We start from the raw sequence: 27,368 nt of genomic DNA on the forward strand, positions 1-27,368 counted from the left end.
GTTAGCGGATTTCCATTCTGAATCTAACTGGCTCAAACATTCCAGAAAACAAAGATAGAAACCAACCAGAATTCCAATTCTGAATCGCAATCTGGTGGCCTCTCAACGACAATTAAGAATTGGCAATAAAGATTTTGAATTAATTACAGAAAATGCTGGAGAAACTGAACAGGTCTGCTATCACGTGCAGGTTCTGAAGGAGGATCATGTCAATCCTGAAACATTTACACTGTTTCTCCACAGACTCTTCCAGACCTGCTGAATGTCTCCAGCATTTCATTTTCATTTTGGGTCTCTAGAATCCATATTTTGCTTTCAATAAGATTTCTGATCTTGCCAGCAACTTGCACAAGTCAAGTACAAAATTTAAAAATCACATGGACGACTGCAAAAATGGGTCAAATTCTGATAGCTCCTTCAGTTAAGTATCTGCAGATAAGGTCAAGGCTAACTATTGTGACTAAAGAAAAGGTGGGTGATGTACAGAAGACTGCAGAATCTTTGACAACAGGAAGGCACCAGTATCAGGACAGGCAAACAAAAAAACACTGGGAAGGGTGCAACTACTATCGAAGAAAGAAATAAACATTATGCACTAGTGTTAAACCACAAGGTTTATTGATATACAAGAGAAAATGGAAACGCAGAAGCATGTTACAGTTATCAGGAAATAGGATAAACAGTATATGTAAACAACAGACACATATCTACATTATTCATTGTATAAACATAGCATGTTCAGGTGCCTTTATTAGTATCACTAAGCAGCTTTCAAACAGTCCTGATCTCAGAAATATTTTGAAGTGCTTGAGTGAAAATTACATGGGACGACAAAAGTAATTTATTTGGGGAGGGAGGGCTAAGTTAACTAATTCCATCTTCAACTCGCATGATCACGTAAATGTTTAAAACGATGTTGATATTTTCACATCAATAAAAATCATGTTTTGCACAAAGAAAATCAGATTTTTGGCAAAATAAATAATTCAAACCAAAACTCAGCACAAAACAGACATGTTGTACCCGTGGAAATGTATTTAGCATCACCCGATTTCAGCTGAAGCCAAAAGAAAGCAGCAATTTACAAGCATGATGATATTGGAACTTGAGTACATCTGTAAAATAAGCAGCATTGGTACTTCTTTTAAAAAGAACATTTTTGTGGTTCAAATATTAACTCAAATTTAGTATCGCTTCTCAAATTTTGCAGCAGTTACAGATCAATTCAATCAGCCTGATGAAATTACACAGATATAGTTACCAAGTAGATTCTGAGAAATAGACATTTTCATTTTACAATTTAGAAATAAGAGGGAGGCCATCATACATGTCTATTTTTAACTTACACCAATCAGATATTTTCTGAAACATGCCCTTTTCCTGACCAAGTATCTGAGCAGCCCTTTTAAGTTTCGGTTCATTCCGTTCCAGGTACCGGCTTCCATCCATTTGCAATTGATTCAGCTTCTCCTTCCGGTTTTCATCCAAGACTATATCCTCACTCATGAAAGGATTGAACCTGAAGTAGGTGTCAGGGGGCAGAAGTGCATCAAGCATGGTATGAACTTCTGAAATAAAATGTTTCCAAGAAGAAAAACTGCTTAGGAGAGTTCAAGAATTCTTTAACAAGATACACTAAACCGATGTATAAATGGGAAAACTGAAGGCAGATGTCAACATTGTACAGTCAGTTCTGATATAATGTGACAGTTCCGTTCTCGTGCGATCTTGCGTTGTAAGAAAATCGCGCAATAGCCTCACCATTTAAACTAATGGGGCCGGAATCACATATAGCTAATACAGGTAAGGAATGTTTGAGTGCTATAAATGACAATCTAAATTTTTCAATCGCGTTAAAGCCAATTTGCACTGAAGAAGCACGCATTACAACAGGACCGATTATGTTATTTTTGTGTATTGCCTCCAAGTGTTTGAGTTTTAGATTCAAACTAAGGGATACAACTTGATGATAGAACCTCCATACTGGATGAATGAGTTTGATGAGCAAACTACCTTTTCTGCAGGCTTTATGCAAACATGTTTTACATTGCAAGCATTGTTAGAATAAATGTCTCCCAGGCCATGCCTACCACAACATCAAAGTTTCAACAATACTTTCAACAATATAGTGACCTCAGCATTACAAGCTGTGATAGTTCAGCAATCATATTTCTAACAGTTGTCTTGACATTCAAGTTATACAGCATTTTGAGCTGTGAACCTGCATCCATCATCAACTGGTGTGAAACACTAAATGCTAAGTGCACATAAACCTTTTGCAATTTTCAGGATCTCTTAGTGCCTCAGTCTAGATCAAAGCTTGCAGAGGTAAAAGAGAATTTTAACCCACTGTAGTACCATTTCCTGTTCATATCACTTAAAACATACTGTTAAAATATCTGAATCCATGGGCAAGCAGATGTATTGACTTATTGAATATTGTAATGTCAGCTGATCTAGTCTGCAGGAGTTAAAGGTGAGTGATGCCACAGAGGCAGGTGGATATAGAGAGACACAGCATTTCTAGGCATTGATTATAGCAGATGGGAGGCTGTATTCAATTAAAAATTGATTACACATGTCAAAGTACATGTGAAAGTACTGTTCTTGGTACAGATGCAAAATAATGAAAGCCAATTACTGTCCTAAAGTCCAGAATTTACAAGTAGTTACAATTGTGCCGAGTTATAGCAGCAGATTATCAGCAGTGACATTCACTTCATCTTGGCTTTTTAAAGGTCTGATCTTAAGGCAGTCAGGCCAAGTAAATAGCTCAATTTCTCAACATTACTATAGATACCAAACTAATAATGAGCAATGGAAAACAGATTTGTGAAAATAAATGAAAAATTGTAAGTGTGCCTTAAACCCATTATTAAGGTATATTCAATTCTTATGTCAGAAAAGGAGTTTATATTGCTTATTCATAAGTGTGCCAGATCAATGCAGCACTCAGTCAACAGATGAGCCTCACAGATTTTAATGGACTCATCCCAATTTCAATCATCAGGTGTTAGACGCAAGACTCACATTTTACAATGACCTACAAGTAATCACAGCAATTCTAAATTGTGGAAGATATATTTCTCGATTGTAAAGGATATTTTTTCATCTGAAACATGTTATCAAGAGCAATAGAAGTGATTTAGCACAGGTCATTAGGACTCTGCTTTGATGAGGTATGACTCAATGCATGATCTCAACGAAACTGCATTAGGCTTTTACTAAAGTATATAGGACTAGATTATCTTGTTACAAATGGATGGCGCTACTATAAATGCTGATGCCGGATCACAATTGGAAAGTCAACTGTTGCTGAGGAAACTAGAAACTTCAGTGATCATCAGAGCACCATGAACTGCAGTTAGTAGCACAACCACTAAACTCCTGTCACCCCTGCAAGCAGCTAATATCTCTATCGCTTTAGCACTCAATTATCAATATTGAGTTATTACTTATCAATATTTGTCACATAGGGAGCAATTTATAATATAATCTGTATTTTATTGGAAACTTGAGACAATTGTCTTTAAAATATCACAAATAGCTCTCACTGGACAGGTATTAAAATCAAGCTATGGTTATATTCACCTCCTTTAGTCACTGATTTACAGGAGATCTTTATTCTATAATGTTGTGTTAAATAGAAACTGTGTGTAAACTAACAGCACCAGTTTTAGAATGCTGATCAGATGTAATAGAGGTTTTGTAGAAGATAAAAGTGGTACTCAGGTCTCAAAGTAAAAGTCAAAATAAATGAAGGCAGGTACAAGTATAAGGGAAAGCCAGCAATTAGCTTTCCATGGCTGGACACAAATTTCAGTGATTCAGAATAATGCTCTGTGCAGGTGAGATTGGTGTTTCAATGGAGGTAGACTTATGAACTGCCCGTGGGAATGGAAGGCAATGGCTAACCAGAGGAAAAATAAACTGCCAAGAGAAAATGGTCCAGGATGAAGCATCAACAGACAATGAGTCAAGGAATTCCCTTCAGGTAGGGTGCATGTGACTTTGATTTAAAGTGGAGTATTTAACCTGTTGCATTGTCAAACTGGCCCCTATTTATCCTTACACTTCTCATTGGCTGATTTGCTCTATTTAAATTTTTGCAGACTGCAGGTTTCAAAAGGGCTTTTTTTGCTGCTGCCACCTTATTAGTGGATTAATCCCAAATTAGAACGTTACTGTCAGGATCTTCTGACTTATATAAGTTAACAAGAACAGTGAGTCAATATTTGTGTGCAGCTTTTGATTTATAAAGACAAATACATGAATTACACTTGGTTTATGCTCCATCATATGGTAGTTAAAAATGAATGTCTTTAGAAAATGTGCCTCATACAAAAATGCATACAGGGATCCAAAGTATATTCTCATAAGGAGTAGGTGTACACTGCACTTGAAAGGACTTTTAAAATTTAATTTATTCCATTGAAGACGTCAAGCTTTATTCATGAAAGAAACACTGAACGTAAAAAAGTGTTCAATATTAAATGTCAATTAATGCTAAGTCTTTCATCCCTTCAACAGGGATGGCTGTGTGCATCATTCAACACATCTTTACCACGTTTAGTCAATAATTTTCTCATTAATCATCTCTGGCTGTGTCATGTGTAGAACAGTCCAAGTGAAGTTTGCAGTTCGGAAAGCCACAAGATTGATTTAAATCATGGCAACATGTTCACAGCTAGGGCATTCATTTTAGTATCTTTCAATTTTCAGTTCTTGCCCTGACAACTGCTGAATTCATTATTTTGTTTTTACCAGTTTCAGAACTGATCCCGTTTATTTTTAATTTGATCTTTCGCAGCAATATCCTTAATATTATTTCTAAATCAGGACAGTGTAAATTCAGAATTTGGAAGCTGAATTGAATTCTAAAAACCTGTTGCAGAAATCATAAAAACTTTAAAATGCTCATCTTACAATGACTAACCTTCTGTATCTGTGGCGCTGCTGATAACATTAGTCAATTTTGCTTTGAGGCTTGTGTAGGTCACATTATTTTTCCCTAGTGCTTCATAGCGGCCTGTTCCGAGAGAGATTACGCACTGAAATGGTGTGTTTGGCCACAGACGTTTGCACTCATGTATGGCCAATGCACAAGGGTTGTTAATAAGCAAGCCACCATCCTATAGGAGAGAAAAACAAACAGAACAGTTAATGGTATTGGCAATTTATCAATTTCTCCTATTCTGAAGGCATCAACCACGTAGAGTTAGAATTCCATTGGTATATAGGATCTTGTGCAGTAGTATTATCTCTGCTTCTAGCCTGGGAGGTCAGATTTCAAGTTCAACCTGCCACAAAGGTGTTGGATTAGGCTGAAGAAAACAGGAACTGGTAAGAAGCTTTACAATTGGCTGTTAAATGAGTGGAATTATGCTGAACCATTCAAGTCTGCTCAGATTGCAGAAAATCAGTGACTGCAGTCTCTACCAAATAAGGATGGAACATTCGGGATTGGTTACGTGCAAGGATAATTCCAAATAAGGCATGCACGTGGCACAGAGACTTGAGCATAAAGTCGCCTGAGAAAACCCTTTATTCAGCAAGAACTTTGAAGACTAATGCTGCAGGACATACCCTACATCAAGGGAAGGCACTGAGTAGAGTTCCAAGCTGGCAATCTGCCAACTCTCTGGGGTAACAGCATTTGGGATTAGTTACAGAACCCAGGGTAGCAAAAGACAATGATTGAGAGACAGTGATTTTAAGTGTAGTCCTTAAAAGCACCTGCTATTCATTTAAGTACTTAATAAATTTATTAAGTTTTACAGCACTCCAAGTGTCTCCACTCTATCTTCATCTAGGTACATACTATTGCCTCTCAGAGGCAGGCAGTCGAGGTCTGAATAATTTGGACAAAATAATTGAAAATCTGGTGGTACCAGTTATCCTCTTGTAACTGGCAAAATGGCTACTCTTTTACTTCCCAGTGAGTCTTAGGGCATTGTGACGCAACTTCTAATAACAGAAAATCACCTCACCCGTGTTGCATGGGACCAAGATGAAGAAAAACGTTACATCAGGTAACAATAATGTTAAATTTGGATTCTAAATTACCACCAACGTATGTTACTGGCTGCAGCGTAAAACTTTAATTTGAAACAGGAGTAGTAAAGGGTGTTGATTGAACAGCTTTTTCTCAGAATTGAACACTAGATTAACACAGCTTTCGACTTGTAATCACACAAGACACATTGCTAATTGGCAAAGCACAACACCAGCTTGCATTTACAGAGCGTCTTTAACACAAATAAACAACCAAAGATGGCTCAAAGGAGCAACATCAAACAAAATTTTAAACAAAGTCACACAAGGAGACAGTAGGTCAGCTGAAGTGAGGTACATTTTACAGAGCATTTTAAAAGTGCAAAGAGGGGTTAAAGAGGCTGAGAGACTAAAAGAGGACATTCGAGAGTTGTGGACAGCTGAAAACCAAATTCAATTGAGGTTCACATGAGGCCAGAAGTGGAGCAATGTTGGACTCAAGGAAGTTAGAGATAGACAAGGCCATCGGCAGGGGGGGGTGGGGGGGGGGGGGGGGATCTGTAAACAATTGATGATAATATTAATAGGTGTTGTGGTTCTGTTCGCCGAGCTGGAGGTTTTTGTTGCAAACGTTTCGTCCCCTGGCTAGGCAACATCATCAGTGCTTGGGAGCCTCCTGCGAAGTGCTTCTTTGATGTTTCTTCCGGTGTTTATAGTGGTCTGTCCCTACCGCTTCCGGTTGTCAGTTTCAGCTGTCCGCTGTAGTGGTTGGTATATTGGGTCCAGGTCGATGTGTTTGTTGATGGAGTTTGTGGATGAATGCCATGCCTCTAGGAATTTCCTGGCTGTTCTCTGTCTGGCTTGCCCTATGATAGTAGTGTTGTCCCAGTCGAATTCATGTTGCTTATTGTCTGCGTGTGTGGCTACTAAGGATAGCTGTCGTGTCGTTTCGTGGCGAGTTGATGTTCATGTATGCGGATTGTTAGCTGTCTTCCTGTTTGTCCTATATAGTGTTTTGTGCAGTCCTTGCATTGTATTTTGTACACTACATTAGTTTTGCTCATGTTGGGTATCGGGTCCTTCGTTCTGGTGAGTTGTTGTCTGAGTGTGGCTGTTGCTTTGTGTGCCGTTATGAGTCCTAGGGGTCGCAGTAGTCTGGCTGTCAGTTCCGAGATGCTCCTGATGTATGGTAGTGTGGCTAGTCCTTTTGGTTGTGGTATGTCCTCGTTCCGTGGTCTTTCTCTTAGGCATCTGTTGATGAAGTTGCGCGGGTATCCGTTTTTGGCGAATACCTTGTATAGGTGTTCCTCCTCTTCTTTTTGCAGTTCTGGTGTACTGCAGTGTGTTGTGGCCCTTTTGAATAGTGTCCTGATGCAGCTTCGTTTTTCTGTGTTGGGGAGGTTACTTTCATAGTTTAGGACTTGGTCTGTGTGTGTGGCTTTCCTGTATCCCCTTGTAGTGAATTCTCCGTTCGGTGTTCTCTGTACCATCACGTCTAGGAATGGGAGTTGGCTATCCTTTTCTTCTTCTCTCGTGAATCAGATTCCTGTGAGTGTGGCGTTGATGATCCGGTGTGTTTTTTCTATTTCCGTGTTTTTAATGATTACAAACGTGTCATCGACATATCTGACCCAGAGTTTGGGTTGAATTTGTGGTAGGACTGTTTGTTCTAACCTTTGCATAACTGCCTCTGCTATGAGTCCCGAGATTGGTGATCCCATGGGTGTTCCGTTGATTTGTTCGTATATCTGGTTGTTGAATGTGAAGTGTGTTGTGAGGCACAAGTCCAGTAGTTTAAGTATGCCGTCTTTGTTGATAGGTTCAGCGTCCTGTTTTCTGTTCTGTATGTCCAGTAGGTTGGCTATTGTTTCTCTGGCTAGGGTTTTGTCAATCGAAGTGAACAGTGCCGTCACGTCGAATGATATCATGGTTTCTTCTTTGTCTATGTGTATATTTCTGATGATGTCCAAGAATTCCTGTGTTGATTGTAGAGAGTGTTTGGATCCGCTGACCAGGTGTTTCAGTTTCTGTTGTAGTTCTTTGGCCAGTTTGTATGATGGTGTCCCTGGTAGTGCTACCATGGGTCTGAGTGGGATGTCTGGTTTGTGTACTTTAGGTAATCCATAGAATCTGGGGGTGTTGTTGCTTTCCGGTTTCATTCTTTGTAGGTCAGCTCTGGTTATCTGTCCGTTTTTTTGTAGATTCCTTAGTGTGTTATTTATCCTATTGGTGATTTGTGGTGTGGGGTCAAATTCCTTCCTTTGGTAGGTGTTGATATCTGCAAGTAGTTGTTGTGCTTTCGACTATATAGGACAAACAGGAAGACAGCTAACAATCCGCATACATGAACATCAACTAGCCATGAAACGACACGACCAGCTATCCTTAGTAGCCACACACGCAGACAATAAGCAACATGAATTCGACTGGGACAATACTACTATCATAGGGCAAGCCAGACAGAGAACAGCCAGGAAATTCCTAGAGGCATGGCATTCATCCACAAACTCCATCAACAAACACGTCGACCTGGACCCAATATACCAACCACTACAGCGGACAGCTGAAACTGACAACCGGAAGCGGTAGGGACAGACCACTATAAACACCGGAAGAAACATCAAAGAAGCGCTTCGCAGGAGGCTCCCAAGCACTGATGATGTTGCCTAGCCAGGGGATGAAACGTTTGCAACAAAAACTTCCAGCTCGGCGAACAGAACCACAGCAAGGAGCACCCGAGCTACAAATCTTCGCACAAACTTTGAATATTAATAGGTGTTTCGTGACTGAAGATCAGAGCAAGTCAGTGTACACGGGAGTGACAGGTGAATGGGACCCGGTGCAATTTTAAATAGATTAGATTAGATTAGATTAGATTACTTACAGTGTGGAAACAGGCCCTTCGGCCCAACAAGTCCACACCGCCCCGCCGAAGCGCAACCCACCCATACCCCTACATTTACCCCTTACCTAACACTACGGGCAATTTAGCATGGCCAATTCACCTGACTTGCACATCTTTGGACTGTGGGAGGAAACCGGAGCACCCGGAGGAAACCCACGCAGACACACGTGGCACGGTGGCATAGGAGCAGCAGAAGTTTGAAGAAGTTCAAATTTAAGAAAGGCTGAAAGACTGAGCCCAGTCAGGAAAGTATCAGAGTAGTCAAGTCTAGAAATGATAATGGCAACGAGGAGACCGCAACATGGGAGCTATGGCAATGTTCTGAAAACTGAAGTAGATGAAGGGGTGTCAGAAACTCAAATCAAGATCAAACAAGATGCCAAGGATACACACAGTTTGAGTAAGGTCGCAGTGACCAGTGAAAAGGACGAAGTTGATAGCATGGGAAAGGAACTTATGGCAGGTAACTAAAGACAATATTGTCACTGAATGACCATGTCAGATCCATTTAACTCTATTGAAAAAACATTACACTTTATGTGCCAAAGATAAAACATGGAAATAACCAAGGTATTGGTGTCCAATTTGCCTTTTTCAAATAAAATGAGTAGGAATATTCAATTTTGGAATGGGAGTAGGCACTCTGAACCTAGTTCACCGTTCAATAAGATCATAGCCGACTCAATTACTCCCACCTCTCCCCATAACCCTTCATTCCTGTCCTGTGCCCATCAAGAACTTCTCTCTGATTTAAAAATATTCAAAGGCTCCCTTCCTTGAAAAACAATAGAAGAGTTGCTCACCACCTTCAGAAAAAAAAGTCTCCTCATCAATGTCTTAAATAGTTGCCTTATTTTTAAGCAGCACTCTTGATCTAATATTTTATAAAGGGTAATAAAAGGCACCAATAAAAGGAAATAAAATTAATATTATGAAAATTTACAGAGCATATCACATGAAGAATATGATCACGTTTCTTCATTTTCCACCTGAAATGACCTTCACAAAACACCGTAATTATGATCTCAATGAAACTCATCTTCTTAGTGCACGGTTTTGCAAATACTGATTAACAATTTCAATTCAGAGCTCTCAAAGTCAAACCATTGCTTACAACTGAGCAATGCAGGAGTTACTGCATACAGAAAGTAATCCACTGATTGCAACAAACATAGGATAGTTTACGTTACCCATCAGGCAACTTAAAGTGCTTCACCAAGGATGTAACAAAAAAAATACTTTGTTTCCATTTTAACTTCAAAAGGTTGCAGGTTAAAAAAAACTTTACACCTGAACTGTTCAATGAAATGTTTTTGACTTTTTTTGTTTAAACATAAGCTCTGTTTCCCAAGGAAAAACTAATCTTGCCCTACAACCATATCACAATTTTTACCTCGATTTAAGAACATGCTGAGCAGCATCCGTAAGATACTTCCATCTCCTTTGTTGGCTATTCTTCCAGCAACTTTTATGGAAGTCCATCGAATTGAGGCCAACTGAGAAAAATTATAATTGGTTTTGTCACCAGACTAGATTGAAACTACTTGTTATTGCTATCCTTACTGAGTTAGTGCACTCAAAATCAATCCCTTCTATTCCTGGAGTCACCGTAAAAATTATAAAGACTTCAGCAATATATGCAAAATTTCATAAGTTTGCCTGTCCATTTAGACACAAACAGAAAACACAGACCAAGCTTTCCTGGACTTAGAAGAATTACTATTTATTACAAATAGATAGTTGTTTACCTGTAGCCAGAATGTATAAACTGTTAACATACACTGTATTAGTTAATAAACTCCTTATAAAACTGCTCCTATATATACATACTTACATATACAAAAACAACTGAAGGGTCAGCAGACCAGACTGCTGAGTTTCTCCAACCATTTCTGTTTTTGTTTCAGATTTTAGGCATCCGCAGTGTTTGGTTTTAAAAAAAGAAAAGACATTGGGAGAGGAAGGAAAAAGGCCCCACAGTGGCATCTGTGCACAAGGGTTCACTGAGATGATCCTTTTGCTAAGCAGGCCTTGTTGTTTTTCAATCTCTCTTCCCCAGCTCCTTTTTACTTCCTTGCAGGAGGCATAGAGAATCAGGTTCTGACTTATTGGTTAAGAACAACAGTTACATATACTGGCGAAGGAACAAACTGGCTTTCTTCAGGCGTTTGGTATTCTCTACTGCAGAGAGAAACCTCCCTCTGGAGGTCCAAACACTTCTCGGATAGTTGTTGGCAGCAGATGGTCTTGGTCAACCACAGCTGGCTAGGTAACATCATCAGTGGTGACCTCCAACTGAAACGAAGCTGTTGTCTCCTGCTTTCTATTTATATCTTTCTCCTGGATGGGGTTCCTGGGGTTTGTGGTGATTGTCATTTCCTGTTCATTTTCTGAGGTGTTGATTGATGGCATCTAGATCCATGTGCTTGTTTATGGTGTTGTGGTTGGAGTGCCAGGCTTCCAGGAATTCTCTAGCATATCTTTGCTTAGCCTGTCCCAGGACAGATGTTTGTCCCAGTCGAAATGGTGGTTTTTTCATCCGTGTGTAGGGCTATGAGGGAGAGGGGGTCACGTCTTTTTGTGGCTAGCTGGTGTTCGTGTATCCTGGTGGCTAACTTTCTTCCTGTTTGTCCTACTTAGTGTTTGCGGCAGTCCTTGCATGGAATTTTATAGATGACATTGGTTTTGTCCATGGGTTGTACTGGGCCTTTTAAGTTTGTTAGTTTTTGTTTGAGAGTGTTGGTGGGTTTGTGTGCTACTAGGATTCCGAGGGGTCTTAGTAGTCTGGCTGTCATTTCTGAAACTTCTTTGATGTATGGTAAGGTGGTTAGGGTTTCTGGCTGTGTTTTGTCTGCTTGTCGTGACAACACATCTATCCTGGGACAGTCTAAGCTAAGACATGCCAGAGAATTCCTAGAGGCCTGGCACTCCAACCACAACGCCATAAACAAGCACATAGATCTAGATGCCGTCTATCAACCCCTCAGAAAACGAACAGGAAATGACATCACCACAAACCCCAGGAACCCCAGCCAGGAGAAAGATACAAATAGGAAGCAGGAGACAACAATTTCACTTCACTTGGAGGTCGCCACTAATGAGGTTACCTAGCCAGGTAATGAAACGTCTGGATATCAAACCTACAGCTCAGCGAGCAAACCTACACCTTGTTGTCATATATGTAAATGCAAAACTGGGGTCAGTCAAGGGATTTGATCAAATGTCCTTTATTCATAGGCATTCTTGCACCTGGTCATTTCAGGTACAGAAGATCAGATAAGCCAAATAATACAGAATTAGTTATACCACCTTCAGCATTTCTGTTGCTGACCCTCACTTGAAGCAGCACCAAATTTTAGGGCCCAATAAGTACAATCATATTTTGGCCTACTTCCAATTGTTAGGCTTACTTGTTCATTGAGGAGAAAGTGAGGTCTGCAGATGCTGGAGATCAGAGATGGAAATGTGTTGCTGGAAAAGCGCAGCAGGTCAGGCAGCATCTAGGGAACAGGAGAATCGACGTTTCGGGCATTAGCCCTTCTTCAGGAGACGTCAATTCTCCTGTTCCCTAGATGCTGCCTGACCTGCTGCGCTTTTCCAGCAACACATTTCCATCTCTGATCTCCAGCATCTGCAGACCTCACTTTCTCCTCAAAGATTTCAACCTACTGCGAATCCTCTTACAAGGATGCCTTCCTTGAAGAAGCTCTCTTTCTCCCTCTACAGATTCCTGAAGAAGGGCTAATGCCCGAAACGTCGATTCTCCTGTTCCCTAGATGCTGCCTGACTGTGGTGTAAAATTCCAAGCAGTGGAATGTGGTGAAACGGTTAAAAATTATGTCCCAATACATGTGTGAATCTAACCGGAATGGAGGTGTTGCTTAGTCCCGTGTGAATCTTCTTATCTGTATGTAACCAGAATGGAATGTGTTTTTTAGCCTTGCTCTGCTGTTCACATGCATGTTTATATCTGGACAAGAGTATATCAGCTGGAAAAGTCTCCAGTTCGGTGAGTCTGCTCCGGGGTTACGTTTAACCGCCGAGCGTGGGTTGTTGGCAACCGCTCTACGAGAACTGACGGCTCCCAGTTTTTGTAACATGTAGAGTGAGTATAAGCCAGACCCGTTGTGCGACGCTGCGGGGAATAAAATGCCCATATTCTAGCAGTCTCGCCTCTTGGTCGTTTGTTCTGTGTCAGACTACTCTCCTACGAACCTGACCTTGAGAATTTTTTAAAACATTTGGCGTAGTCGAGCAGGGTCAATCGCAATTGAGGAGAGATTTTGATACAGAACAATGTTTTGGAAAACGACTAAGAAACCAGAAGAACAAGCTGTGGAGGTCCCGACCGTCCCGGGATGGCATGGATGTGGGCATGTACGTGGCAGTTTGTTTGAGAAAGGATCCCAGTCCTGCCGAAGAACCCCTTGCCTGGGGTACAGCGGAGGATGTGGGCATGTCCAAAAGGCTGAAGCGGAGTTAACAGAATTGAATGGGATTGAACTGAACTGAACTGAGTGGAACTGAAGTGAATCAAATTGAACGGAACAAAATGGAACTGAGCTAAATTGAATTGAAATGGACGGAACTGAATTGAACACAATTGAATTGAACTGAACAGACCTGAACTGAGCTGAATTGAATTACACTGAATTGACTGAACTGAAATTAACTGAAACGAATTGAACTGAATTAAGCATAATGTAACACATGTATTGGGCCAAGCAGTGGAATGTGGTGTAAAATTATGTCCCAATACATGTGTGAATCATAATGTAACACATGTATTGGGCCAAGCAGTGGAATGTGGTGTAAAATTCCAAGCAGTGGAATGTGGTGAAACGGTTAAAAATTATGTCCCAATACATGTGTGAATCTAACCGGAATGGAGGTGTTGCTTAGTCCCGTGTGAATCTTCTTATCTGTATGTAACCAGAATGGAATGTGTTTTTTAGCCTTGCTCTGCTGTTCACATGCATGTTTATATCTGGACAAGAGTATATCAGCTGGAAAAGTCTCCAGTTCGGTGAGTCTGCTCCGGGGTTACGTTTAACCGCCGAGCGTGGGTTGTTGGCAACCGCTCTACGAGAACTGACGGCTCCCAGTTTTTGTAACATGTAGAGTGAGTATAAGCCAGACCCGTTGTGCGACGCTGCGGGGAATAAAATGCCCATATTCTAGCAGTCTCGCCTCTTGGTCGTTTGTTCTGTGTCAGACTACTCTCCTACGAACCTGACCTTGAGAATTTTTTAAAACACTGACCTGCTGCGCTTTTCCAGCAACACATTTCCATTACTTGTTCATTGGCATATCAAGATTGTTTTCTACTGATGAAGGGATGTCCTGAATCTGATATTTGTTAAGACAGCCTGTAAGGGAGGAAAGGACTACTGTAGGGTTGAAAGTCGCTGATTGGAGGTTAGAATGGGTTGACGTGAAGAGAAAGTAAGCTCTGCAGATCTCTAGTGCCCACTCTCTTCACATGCTGTGGCTAATTACTTTTGCAGCATTGCATTGTGGGCATTGCCTTCTTAGCTGTTCAACAGCTGTTCCAATGGAGTAGAGTTGCACATCCTGGTTAGAGCCATTAGAAGGTTGCTCATGGGATACTCTGACCATGTAACATTGGATCGCATGATGTAATTTGCGACTTGATAGCATCTCTGGTTAAAAATGCAGTTTGTACCTATCCAAGCATGAGTATTCCAAGTAGTTAATAGGTTTTAAATAAAGTGAAATTTTATCACAAAAGCATTCTGAATGACTTGTGTCTTTGACCATAAGGAGGTACCTTACAATACATAAAAAAGCCTGATGAACGATTAATTTATCCTTTCTTTGCTGAATTAATTTTGTAGATTGTGTTTATAATAGCTCTGAGGTACTTATGCATCTTTATATTTATGGTTTACTTGCCAAGTGTCACCTAAAACTAATTAAGGTACATAGAACGAGAAGGTCAAAAAAACGTCATAAAGATGACTACAGGACTTCATTTAAATGTAACGCGGATTATAAAGTCCTCACGAGTCTAGCAAATGAACTGTAACATGGACTGATTAATGACTCCGAAGAACGAATTTCGTGCTCATGACACCATGCATACAACTCATAAAAGAGAAAATGAATGATCTATTCTTATAAACAAAATGCCACTTGTGACAAATTACAAAAGGAAAAGCCAAAATGATTTTCTATCACGTCGAAAGCAACACTACACACAGAATAGAAACCACTGTACCATAATAAACCCATTTTTTAAACATATCTTTTACCTACAGGACAAATATCGAACCAACACACCTTAATAATATCTTCTGTATATGCACATAAATATATATATAATATTTATAGAGAGATAAATATTGCCATAACACACTGTTTCGAGTGCATATATTCTAATTCTCATCTAACTAAGCTATAAATAAACTTGTAGTGTGCACAGCAAGGTCATGAATCTAAAGACTTCTTACATAAACAGCATTTTAATGTCTTATCTTTCATACATTCTCAGATACAAAAAAATTGTTTATTCTGCAATATTAAACCTGATATCAAAACCACCAATTCCCTTTGTGAGCAAGCATTTTAAATCAATTGGAAGTGCACTTCAGATAAAATCCAGGAAACCTGACAAGAAGTGAGAAACGGTCTCTATATTTGGAAAGACAGGATGAACTTAAGTCTAAAAAAACCTCTAGACATCTGATATCACTACCCCGCCCAAACATTATTTTGTTGTAACATTTTAGATGCTGTCAATTCCACTGTACAATGAGAGTATGTTCTGTTTTTATTGCTAAAAACTGCTTTTCCAGTGCATAGTTTTACTGAGCCTATAGTTTTCTATTTACTGAATGCTTGGAATAGCAATCTATCCAAGTCAGAACAGAATCATGCCTTTGTAACACAAATGGTTATTTTTGCTTTGATGCTGCAAGCTCTGACTTCTTGAGTGTGCTTATTAATTGAACTTGCCAACTGTGGGAGAATTTATTGCATGTTTCTGGATTAAATTATTCAAAAGATTAATCATTCCATGTCAGTTAATCTTTCAAAAAAATTGAGCTGCTTTACAGTAATGCTCATTTCTAAGGATGGAATAAAGTCAGTATAATTTGTGGACAACTTCCAAATGGTACTCAAATAGGGATCATTCAGTAGCATAATTCAGTTAGAAATCACACAACACCAACTTATGGTCCAACAGGTTTAACTGGAAGCACTAGCTTTCGGAATGCCGTTCCTCCATCAGGCATCTCCAAATCATAAACCAGTTAGAGTTTTATTATTTAAATTTCAGCATCTACTTCTCCTTTAAGGCTTAGATCCTCAATTATGCCAAACAGCTCAACCTCAACAGCCGTCTGCGAGAAAGAATTCCACAGATTCACTATCCTCAGAAGAAATTCCTCATTATCTGTCTTCAACAGGAAATCTCTTATTCTGAAATTATATCCTCAGGCCCTAGATTCTCCTACAAGGTGAAACATTTTCATACCTACCCTGTCAGCACGGTCGCTCAGTGGTTAGTACTGTTGCCTCACAGTGCCAGGGACCCAAGGTTTGATTCCAACTTCGGGCAACTGACTGTGTGGAGTTTGCACATTCTCCCCATGTCTGTGTGGGTTTCCTCCAGGTGCTCTGGTTTCCTCCCATAATCCAAAGATGTGCAGGTTAGGTGAGTCGGCCATGCTAAATTGCATTAATCAGGGGTAAATATAGGGTAGGAAAATGGGACTGGGTGATTACTCTTCGGAGGATCAGTGTGGACTTGTTGGGCCGAAGGGCCTGTTTCCATACTGTAGGGAATCTAACCTAATCTAATCTGTCAAGTCCACCAAAAATTAATTTTGTGTTTCAATGAGGTTGCCTCTTATTCTTCTAAATACCAATCAGTACAGGCCCAACCTACTCAACTTTTGCTCATAAGACAGTCCCTACACACCCTGGATCAGCCGAGTGAACCTTCTCAGCACTAACCCCAATGCCAGTGGTTAGCACTGCTGCCTCACAGCGCCAGAGACCCGGGTTCAATTCCCACCTCAGGCGACTCTCAGTGTGGAGTTTGCACATTCTCCCAGTATCTGCATGGGTTTCCTCAGGGTGCTCTGGTTCCTCCCACAGTCCATAAATGTGCAGGTTAGGTGAACTGGCCATTCTAAATTGCCCGTAGTGTTAGATGAAGAGGTAAATGTAGAGGAATGGGTCTGGGTGGGTTGTGCTTCGGTGGGTTGGTGTGGACATGTTGGGCCGAAGGGCCTGTTTCCACACTGTAAGTAAGTAATCTAATCTTTTCCTTAGCTAAGGGACTCAAAATTATGCACAGCAGTTCCGGTGTGGTCAGAGTAGGGTCTTCCATAGTTTTTGCAAAACCTCTCTATTTTGATGCTCAATGGTGTTTGAAATAAAGGTCAACATTCCAGTTACTTATTACCAGCTGAACTTGTATGCTAACTTTTTGTAATTCATGCATGAGAACTCCCAAACTCCTGAGCTGTTGCTTTCTCCAGTCCTTCCCAATTTAAATATTCAGCACTTATTCTTCCTGCTAACATGCACAACCTCATTTTCCCACATCATTGCATTGTTTTGGAACTTTGGGAAAAGATGATCAGAACAAACACACTTTTAAAAAAATTAAGGGAGACAAAGGCAGTGACCACATCATGGGAAGTGAGTCAACAGAGAAAGAAACCTACACTGCTGCCAGGCCCAGCAGTCAACCTTCACAGCTACTGCCTCTGACGTTTGCTTTGAAGTACCTCTGGACATTGGAATTCACCTAAGAAAAATAAACAAACAGTGGAATTCACAGCTGACCTTGGAGAAACCTGTGTGGGGAGATCACAAGGGGAGCAGCTAAGTGACTAGCTTTTTTTTGGTACATCTACAATAGTGAGTATAGTGGGTTCTTTTTTATTATAAGCTTTTGTTGAGATCTTTTGTTTGCTTAAACTTTAAAAATATAAAACATAGGTACTAGTTTAGCCTGGAGCAGTATTTTTAGAGCAACAAGGGTTCTTTTTTATTATAATGATTTGGAGATGCTGGTGTTGGACTGGGGTGTACAAAGTTAAAAATCACAACACCAGGTTATAGTCCAACAGGTTTAATTGGAAGCACACTTTAGCTAGTGTGCTTCCAATTAAACCTGTTGGACTATAGCCTGGTGTTGTGTGATTTTTAACTTTTTTATTATAGGTTGTTATTGAGATTGTTGTTTAAACATAGATACTAAGCCAGCCTGGAGCAATGTTTGTAGGGCAGTAAGACTGTGCTATTTTCTTGGTCTGTAGATCGTTAAGGTACAAAGATAGCCTCTAGTTGAGTGATGTGCTCTTCCTGTTGGATATGGAATATTTGGGTGAGTTTTCACGTTACTGATGATTATGTCTGCAGGAAGTGTGTTTGGTTGCAAATCCTATCGGATCGCATAGATCGGTTGGAGCAGCAGTTAGAGGCAATGAGGAATTTACAGGAGTAAGGGTGTGATGGATGGCAGTTGCAGGGAGGGGGATAAACCAAATAAAGAGTCCAGTAGATGGGTGACCTCCAGCAAAGGTAGGAGAGGGAGGCAGGTAGTGTAGGAGTCACCTGTAGCTATCCCTATCCCTATCACGCATGCTGTTTTGGAACATGCAGGGGTGATGTACTCTCAGGGAAATTTAGCACTGACAGCCAAGTTTCTTGTACTGGCTCTAAGGTAACAAGGGATATGCCAAGTTCCAAGTGATTGAGATAGGGGATTCCCTAGTTAGAGGCACAGATGGATGTTTCTGCAGGCAACAGCAAGACATCAGAATGGTATGTTTCCTCTGTGGTGTCAGGATCACTGAGAGGGTGCAGAATATTCTCAAACACAAGAGGGACCAGCAAGAGGGTTGTGTACACTTTGAAACCATTGACATAAGAGGCAAGGACAAGACTCTGTGGAGAGAATATAGGAAGTTAGGCAGGAATTTAAAAAGGAGGTCCTCAAGGGTAGTAACATCTGGATTACTCTCAGTGCCACAAGCTAGTGTGGGTAGGAATTGGAGGATAAAGCAGATAAATGAGTGACTGAGGAACTGGTGCAGGGGAGAAGAATTCACATTTTGAATATTAGAATCACTTCTGAGATAGAAGTGACCTGTATAAGGAGGACAGATTGCACCAGAATTGGAATGGTAGTATATACTGGCGGGGAGATTTGCTTGAGGGGCTCAGGAGGATTTAAACTAGTAGGGGGAGGGAGGACCCAGGGAGATAGTGACACAGAAAAGGTTGGAAAAAGGTGTAAGTCCAACAGTCAGGGCAGACAGGTACAAAGCAGAAAACAAGCGAAAAACTTCTCCCTTAAACTTTCTCCCTCTCACCATGAACCTATGCACCCTTGTAATTTAAATTTGACCCTGGGAAAAAAATCCTCTGACTATCCACCCTATCTATGCCTCTCATAATTTAGTGGACCTCTCTCAGGTCTCCTCTCAGCTGCCATTTTTCCAGTGAAAACAATCCTAGTCTTTTTAATCTTGCCTCAGTTTAATATAGATAACTGTGAGGATTGATTTTCCAAAATGCAAGACAAGACAGGAGTTTCATGGTGAATGGTAGGGCCTTGAGGATTTTAGTGGAACAGAGAGATCTTGGAATTCAGGTGCATGGTTCTCTGAAGTTGGAGTCACAGATAGACAGGGCAATGAGGGCAGCTTTTGGCACACTGGCCTTCATCAGTCAGAGCTGAGAGTATAGAAGCTGGGAAGTTATGCTGCAGCTATACAGTATGTTGGTGAGACTGCACTTGAAGCATTGTGTTCAGTTTTGGTCACCTTGCTATAGGAAGGACGTTATTAAACTTCAAAGAGTGCAGAAGAAAGTTACAAGGATGTTGTGGTTATAAGTTTGCTCACTGAGCTAGAAGGTTCATTTTCATATGTTTCACCACCATACTACGTATCATCATTGAGCCTCTGGTGAAGCACTGGTGTTATGACCTGAATTCTATTTATGTTTCCATTTCCTTGGATTGGAGATGTCATTTCCAATGGTGACATCATTTCCTGTTCTTTTTCTCAAGGGTGAAAGATGGAGTCGAAGTCGATGTGTTTGTTGATAGAGTTCCAGTTGGAATGCCATGCCTCTAGGAATTCTCATGCATGTCTCTGTTTGGCTTGTCTAGGATGGATGTGATGTCCGAATCAAAGTGGTGTCCTTCCTCATCTGTACGTAAGGATACTAGTGAGAGTGGGTCATGTCTTTTTGTGGCTGGTTGATGTTCATGTATCCTGGTGGCTAGTTTTCTGCCTGTTTGTCCAATGTAATGTTTGTTCAGTTCTTGCAAGGTATTTTGTAAATGACGTTTGTTTTGCTTGTTGTCTGCATAGGGTCTTTCAAGTTCATTAGCTGCTGTTTTAGTGTGTTAGTGGGTTTGCGGGCTATCATGATACCAAGAGGTCCGAGTAGTCTGGCAGTCATTTCTGAGATGCTTTTGATGCAGGGGAGAGTGGCTAGGGTTTCTGGATGTGTTTTATCTGCTTGTTTGGGTTTGTTGCTGAGAAATTAGTGGACTGTGTTCATTGGGTACTCGTTCTTTTTGAATGCGCTGTATAGTTGATTTTCCTCTGCTCTTCGTAGTTCCTCTTTGCTGCATTGTGTGGTGCCTTGTTGAAATAATGTTCTAATGTAGCTTCATTTGTAGGCTTTGGGATGATTGCTTCTGTAGTTCAGTATTTGGTCTGTATTTATTGTTTTCCTGTAGGCACTGGTTTGAAGTTCCCCACTGGCTGTTCACTTTACTGTGACATCTGGGAATGACAATTTGTTGTTGTTTTCCTCCTCTTTAGTGAATTTTATGCCATTAAGGATATTATTGGTGATCCTGAAGGTTTCCTCTAATTTGTTTTGTTTCGTGATGCCATAAGTGTCTTTTCAGTGAGCGAACGTACATCCAGAACCTCAAACTGAGCTACAAATCTTCTCAAAATTCGCTCACAAGGATGTTCTCAGGACTCAACTGTCCGAGTTATAGGGAGAGGTTGGACAAGCTAGGATCTTTTTCTTTAGTTTGTAGGAGACGGAGGGCGAATCTTATAGAAGTCAATAAGATCATGAGAGGCATGGATAGGGTGAATGCACTGTCTTTTTCCCAGGTTTGGGGAATCGAGGACTGGACAACATCAGTTTAAGGTGAGAAAGGAAGGACAACATTTAAAAGGCATTTGAACAAATACATGGATAGGAAAGATTTAGAAGAATATGGGCCAAGTGCAGGGAAATGGGGTTAGCATGGACCAGGTAGGGCCAAAGGATCTGTCTCGATGCTGTACGATTCTATGGTTCTATGAAGGTAGAAGACAGAGGGTGGTGGTGGAAGGTTGCTTTTCAGACTGGAGGATTGTGACCAGTGGTGTGCCACAAGGATCGCTGCTGGGTCCACACTTCTTGTCATTTATAGAAATTAGTTGGATATGAATGTAGGAGCTTTGATTACTAAGTTTGCAGATGACACTAAAATTGGGAGGTGTAGTAACAGCAAAGAAGGTTACCTCAGAGTACAAAGGATTTTGATCAATTGAGCAGTGTCAGATTGAGTTTAATTTTGATAAATGGGAAGTGCTGCATTTTGGAAAGGCAAATCAGGTTAGGATTTAGACACATAATAGTAAGGTCCTAAGGAGTGCTGCTGAACAAAGAGACCTTGGAGTGCAGGTGCATAGGTCCTTGAAAGTGGAGTCTCAGGTAAATAGGATAGAGAAGCAGGCGTTTGGTATGCTTTCCTTTATTGATCAGAGCATTGAGTACAGGAGTTGGGAGGTCATATTGCAGCTGTACAGTACATTGGTTTGGCCACTTTTGGAGTACGGTGTGCAATTCTAGTCTCCTTCCTACAGGAATGATGTTGTGAAATTTGAAAGGGTTCAAAAAAGATTTACAAGGATGTTGCCAGGGTTGGAGGGTTTCAGCTATAGAGAGAGGCTGAATATGCTGGGGTTATTTTCCCTGGAGCATCGGAGGCTGAGGGGTGATCTCAGAGATTTATAAAATCATGAGGAGCATGGCTAGGGTAAATAGACAAGGTCTTTTCCACGGGGTGGGGGAGTCCAGAACTAGAGGGCATAGGTTTAGGGTGAGAGAGGAAAGATAAAAAAAAAGAGACCGAAGGGCAACTTTTTCATGCAGAGGCTGGTGCGTGTGTTGAATGGGCTGCCAGTAGTAGTTTTGGAGGCTGCTACAATTGCAACATTTAAAAGGCATCTGGATGGGTACATAAACAGAACGGTTTAGAGGGATATGGGCCAAATGGTCTTGTTTTATATAGGATACCTGGTAAGTATGGATGAGGTGTACTGAAGGGTCTATTTTCATGCTGTATATCTCTATGACTCTATCTCATCAGCTAATTTTTGTCTGTACCCCAAACCTATGTATATCCCTCTGCAAATTGTTTGTTATCCTCACCACTTGCCTTCCCATCTACTTTTGTGAGATCCACAAATTTTGGTTTATGCAATCACCTGCCTAACCTAAGTAATTAATACAGATTGGAAAATAAGTATACCCCCAGCATTGTAGCAGTTACAAGTTCCAATCCTAAAAACATCCTTCTTGTATCACTTCTACCTGGTTAGTTAGCTAATCATCTGGTTAACATCTTCCCCACATTAATATACTATCTGAAACACCATGAGCTCCTATGAAGTAACCTCATATGTGGTAGCTTATCAAAAGCCTGAAAATCCAAATCTATTACATTCATTGCTTCCCCTTTAACTATTCTGCTTAGACCACAAGAAACAGGAACAGGATTAGGCCATTCGGCCCCTTGAGCCTGCTCAGTCATTCAAAAGAATCATGGCTAGTCTGACATTCCTCACATACACTCTCTTGCCCTTTCCCCATAACCCTCAAATAATCAGTTTTATCAAAATGACATCCCTTACTTTATATTGTTAAAGTTGTCCCAGTCCCAAAGACCTATAGGACTGCTGTCCCATTAGACAAGAGACAGAGACAGCCAACTAGTAGTGAGTTTAATCCAAGGGGATGAGGGGAAAGGTTGAAAAGGCAGAACCTTCATGGTAACCTCAGCTTGTATGGGAATTAAGCCCGTGCTGCAGGTATCCCTCTGAATTTATTGCCTTTCTTGTTCAGTATGCACTGTCCTGTTACACTTACACTGTTGCTCCATTCTTACTCTCAGTATGCTTTGCACAAGCAGTTGGGAGAAGGAAAATTAAATGTGAGCTACAACCCGAGTGAATGCAGGATACTGGAAATTTAGTGCACTGTGGCAATTGAGTGTACAGGGAAGTGGATATTTTCATTTTCTTTTGTTCATGATCTACAAGGTCCTGTTTCAGGGTTTACAGTTTCTAAGGCTATATTCTTTAGCTGCAACTGAGCACAGAATGGAGTCCTAGTTTAACAATTGCAGCTTCAGGAGTCTGCTGACTGGGAAAACAAATCAAAACAGCAACATCACAAGGAAGTAGTACATTGATTCACTTGTGATTTTAAAAAAAAGTCTACACATTTTAAGTTAACAGTATGCTTACATAAGCATTATTTTAATATTGTTTTTTAAAAAATGTGACTCAGAGGCTTAAAAGAAGTCATGGCAAAATTTGGCACCTGTGATATTCTCCTCCTGTGCTATGTGGCAAATCATGGATGCTTCTGTTGTCCCTGCTGAACATGTGCACAGGAAAGCACTGTAATTTAGAAGAATGAGGGGGGAATCTTACAGAAACTAAATTGTGATGGGAAGACATAAGATAGGAGCAGGGAGGTTGTTTCCACTGGTGGGTGAAACTAGAACTTGGAGGCATAGCAGCAAAATTAGGGAGAGCAGATTTAGGACTGAGCTGAGGAGGAACTTCTTCACCCAAAGGGTTGTGAATCTGTTGAATTCCCTGCCCAGTGAAGCAGTTGAGGCTACCTCACTGAATGGTTCGAAGGCAAATATAGATGGATTTTTGAACAATAAAGGAACTAAGGGTTATGATGAGCAGGGACGTAAATGGAGCAGAGTCCACGAAAAGCTCAGCTGTGATCTTATTAAATGATGGAGCAGGCTTAACGAGCCAGATGGCCTACTCCTGCTTCTATTTCTTATGTACTGGTGAAACAAATTTCAGAGCTGGTGAATTCATGGTGGAGTGCCTGTGATGCTCAGCAGGTTGTGGATCGCATATTCAGTAAGGTGGTCACACCGCAGATATAGATTGAACAGGCAGAAAAGGCAGGACAACCAGGCAAAGTGGAGGAATGCAGGTATGTGACAATACTGGAGAGGGTACAGAGATTTTCCCGGATGTTGCCTAGGCTAGAGAGCTCCATTTATGAATAGAGATTGGACAGACCAGGGTGGTTTTCCTTAGGGAAGAGGAGAATAAGAGGTGACATAACTGTGGTGCATCAAATTATGAGGGGCATAGATACGGTTGACAGGGAGAAATGTTTCCCCTTGATGGAGGAATAAATGAATAGGGATATAGATTTTAGATACGGGACAGGAGGTTTAGAGGAGATGTCAGGAAAATCCTTTTCACCCAGGTGGTTGTGAGAATCTGGAACTCTCTGCTGGCAAGAGTGGTACATTTTAGTAATATGTAGATGTGCACTTGCATTGCCAAGGCATGCAAGTCCATGACCAAATGCTGGAAATAAGGAAAGAACAGAATCAAGTGGCTGCTTTTGACCAGCAGGGACCTAATGGGCCAAAGGGCCCTTTTTATGCTGCAGATCTCTATGACTCCACTATTCCACTGGTCTCAACACAAAAGAAAAATATTTTTATAGTTACCAAGATGACCAACTAATATACATGATCCCCCAATGGTTCATCTGGAGGCTCACTGATGTTATCGAGTAGGGTGACGAAACATCCAAAACTGAACCTTCTAGCTCAGTGAGCAAACTCACATCCAGAACCTCAACCTGAGCTACAAATCTTCTCAAAACTCACTAATACATGATCTATGTCAGGTTTTAAGCAAAAAGGTCTATCAACATGGTTGCTTAATAAACACAGTAATGGGTTTATTATCAAAACCAAACTTATTCAATAAAGATGCAGCAATTGGTTGACATAACCAGTAATATAGATGCATTAAAAGTATCCACACAGCACAGACAAATGTGCACAATCAAGAAAGCAGCTCTTGAATATAAGGCACTTTTAGAAAATGAATACGATGATCTTGTTTATTTCTTAAAGGTAGGTTAGAAAACAGAACTCTTCATATGATTGTAGACAGTGAAGACTATGAGGCTTTCTTATCTTGGACTGGTCACAATGCTTAGGAAATGACTCCATTGAATCCATAGTAACCATTCTGCAACAACGGTTGTAAGCACACTGGCATTTATCAATGACTGTAAACACTGCGGCAGAGAAGGTTTCAGTTACCTTCAGTAACAGAACAGCTCTGTTTTATTTTGGGTTTTTTTCAGTTCTCTATATGGTAAATTCAAAGGTTTAAAATAGTTGATAAAGACTACTAAAATAATTTTAAATCACTTGTGGATCATTTTGCAGTTTACAGAATATCTCTTTTGAAAACTCAATCTGGACTAGAACTGACAACCTAATTAAGACTTGTTATTTTTACTCTTTCATTTTCAAAAATAGCTCACAAAAATTACAAACAAACTTACTTTGAAAATTCAATGTCTGATTTCCACATTGAAATTGAGAAAAATGTTGTCACTGTATATTGACTGTTATGAATGTAAGGTACAGGATTTAAAATCTACTCAGCTGAAAACCAGATATGTTTCTGTCGCGATATCCGAGTGCTGAACCTAGAACTGAATAAGCGTTGAAACGCAGAGGCCTTTCTCGTGCTGACTCCAGAGGATAGGATCGGGAGAATGTCAGTAGAGTCGAAAGGACAAAGAAAATTACAGCACAGAAACAGGCCCTTCGGCCCTCCACGCCTGCACCGATCCAGATCCTCTCTCTAAACCTGTCGCCTATTTTCTAACGATGTGTATCCCTCTGCTCCCTGTCTATTCATGTCTGTCTAGATATTTCTTAAATGACGCTATCATGCCCACCTCTACCACCACCACTGACAATGCATTCCATATGCCCACCACCCTCTGTGCAAAGAGCTTTCCTTTAAACTTGTCCCCTCGCACCTGGAACTCATGACACCTAGTAATTGAGTACCCTATTCTGGGAAAAAGCCTCTTGCTATCCATCCTGTCTGTATATCTCTCATGACTTTGTAGACCTCAATCAACTTTGTCACTTCCTCAAAGAATTCTATTAAGTTAGTAAGACATGACCTTCCCTGCACAAAATCATGTTGCCTATCACTGATAAGCCCATTTTCTTCCAAATGTAAAAAGATCCTATTCCTCAGCATCTTCTCCAGCAGCTTCCCTACCACTGACGTCAGGCTCACCGGTCTATATTTACCTGGATTATCTCCGCTACCCTTCTTAAACAAGGGGACAATGTTAGCAATCCTCCAGTTCTCCAGGACCTCACCAGTGTTCATGGATGCTGCAAAGATGTTAAGGCCCCAGCTATTTCCTCTCTTGTTTCCCTCAGTAACCTGGGATAGATCCCATCCGGACCTGGGGACTTGTCCACCTTAATGCCTTTTAGAATACTCAATACTTCCTCCCTCCTTATGCTGACTTGACCGAATGTAACAACTGTCTCACACGGGCTTCTATGTTTCTGGACACTGAGCTGCTTGTTGCTAAGAATCGCCATGGATTCTATCCTTAAGGGTTGATAGTCCTGGGGAACTCTCAGTTAAGGCTGTTTTAAACAAACTATGAATGCAACTGATTCCAGTAATTGCTTCTAATCAAAGTTGGGATACTTTGCATGTATTTTCACTAAATCCCAGTGACTGGATCACAGGAATGCAAGAGGTTCTTTTAAGCAGTAATGAACCCATGAGAATTGGTCTCAGTCCTGCAATATGCCTACAAAAAAAAAACATGCTTCCAACTCTCCAACCTAACGATAGTAATCAAAAATCATTTTGGTGTTATGAAAAAAAACAAAGCTATTAGTACAACAGTAGAGATAGTAAGTGGAAATAATCAAGAATTTTGGTTTGTGATATACTACTCTCAATTTTCTGCTCATACTTTATTTTCCATTTCCAGTGCCTATTTATTATTAGAGTGCTGACTTACATTAGTTACATTAACTAAAACTAGTCTTCATTCATGACTCTCAGCAGCAAGTACTGGTAGAATGTAAGCAGTGGGCATCAAGTCATGTCCAACTATGTTGTTGCACAATAATTACTGAAGCTAGCTTCCCACAAGGGATGAGGAGTGTGAAGGCTGACTGATTATCACACACAGAAATTAGGAGTGCTAAAGTGCCTTTTATTGCCCATAACAGCATTACACCACACTCACGTGGCAACATTTTCACACTGAAACAACAACCAGACGAAAAATGTTACTGGGCCGAAGGGTGCAGACGAATAAATGGTTTCCCAAAAAGGTA

The 27,368-nt window shown here is 40.6% G+C and overlaps 1 protein-coding gene across 3 annotated transcripts in view; it reads right to left on the reverse strand.

The window, feature by feature from the left end:
- Positions 1-596: 596 nt before the first annotated feature.
- pnpla8 (patatin-like phospholipase domain containing 8) overlaps positions 597-27,368 on the reverse strand; it is a 74,573-nt gene continuing 47,801 nt past the window's right edge. For all 3 annotated transcript variants that reach the window (XM_087997485.1, XM_043709010.2, XM_087997484.1), the window contains 2 exons: positions 4,937-5,132; positions 597-1,568 (listed from right to left, as the gene is read on the reverse strand). In XM_087997485.1, the coding sequence (XP_087853611.1) occupies positions 1,294-1,568; positions 4,937-5,132 (471 nt within the window). In that variant the 3' untranslated portion in view covers positions 597-1,293. The remainder of the gene's footprint in view (positions 1,569-4,936; positions 5,133-27,368) is intronic.

This window comes from Chiloscyllium plagiosum, unplaced genomic scaffold (genome assembly GCF_037043375.1).
Source record: "Chiloscyllium plagiosum isolate Xiang-an unplaced genomic scaffold, Cpla_swu_hap1 HiC_scaffold_19, whole genome shotgun sequence".
NCBI classification, from domain to species: domain Eukaryota; kingdom Metazoa; phylum Chordata; class Chondrichthyes; order Orectolobiformes; family Hemiscylliidae; genus Chiloscyllium; species Chiloscyllium plagiosum.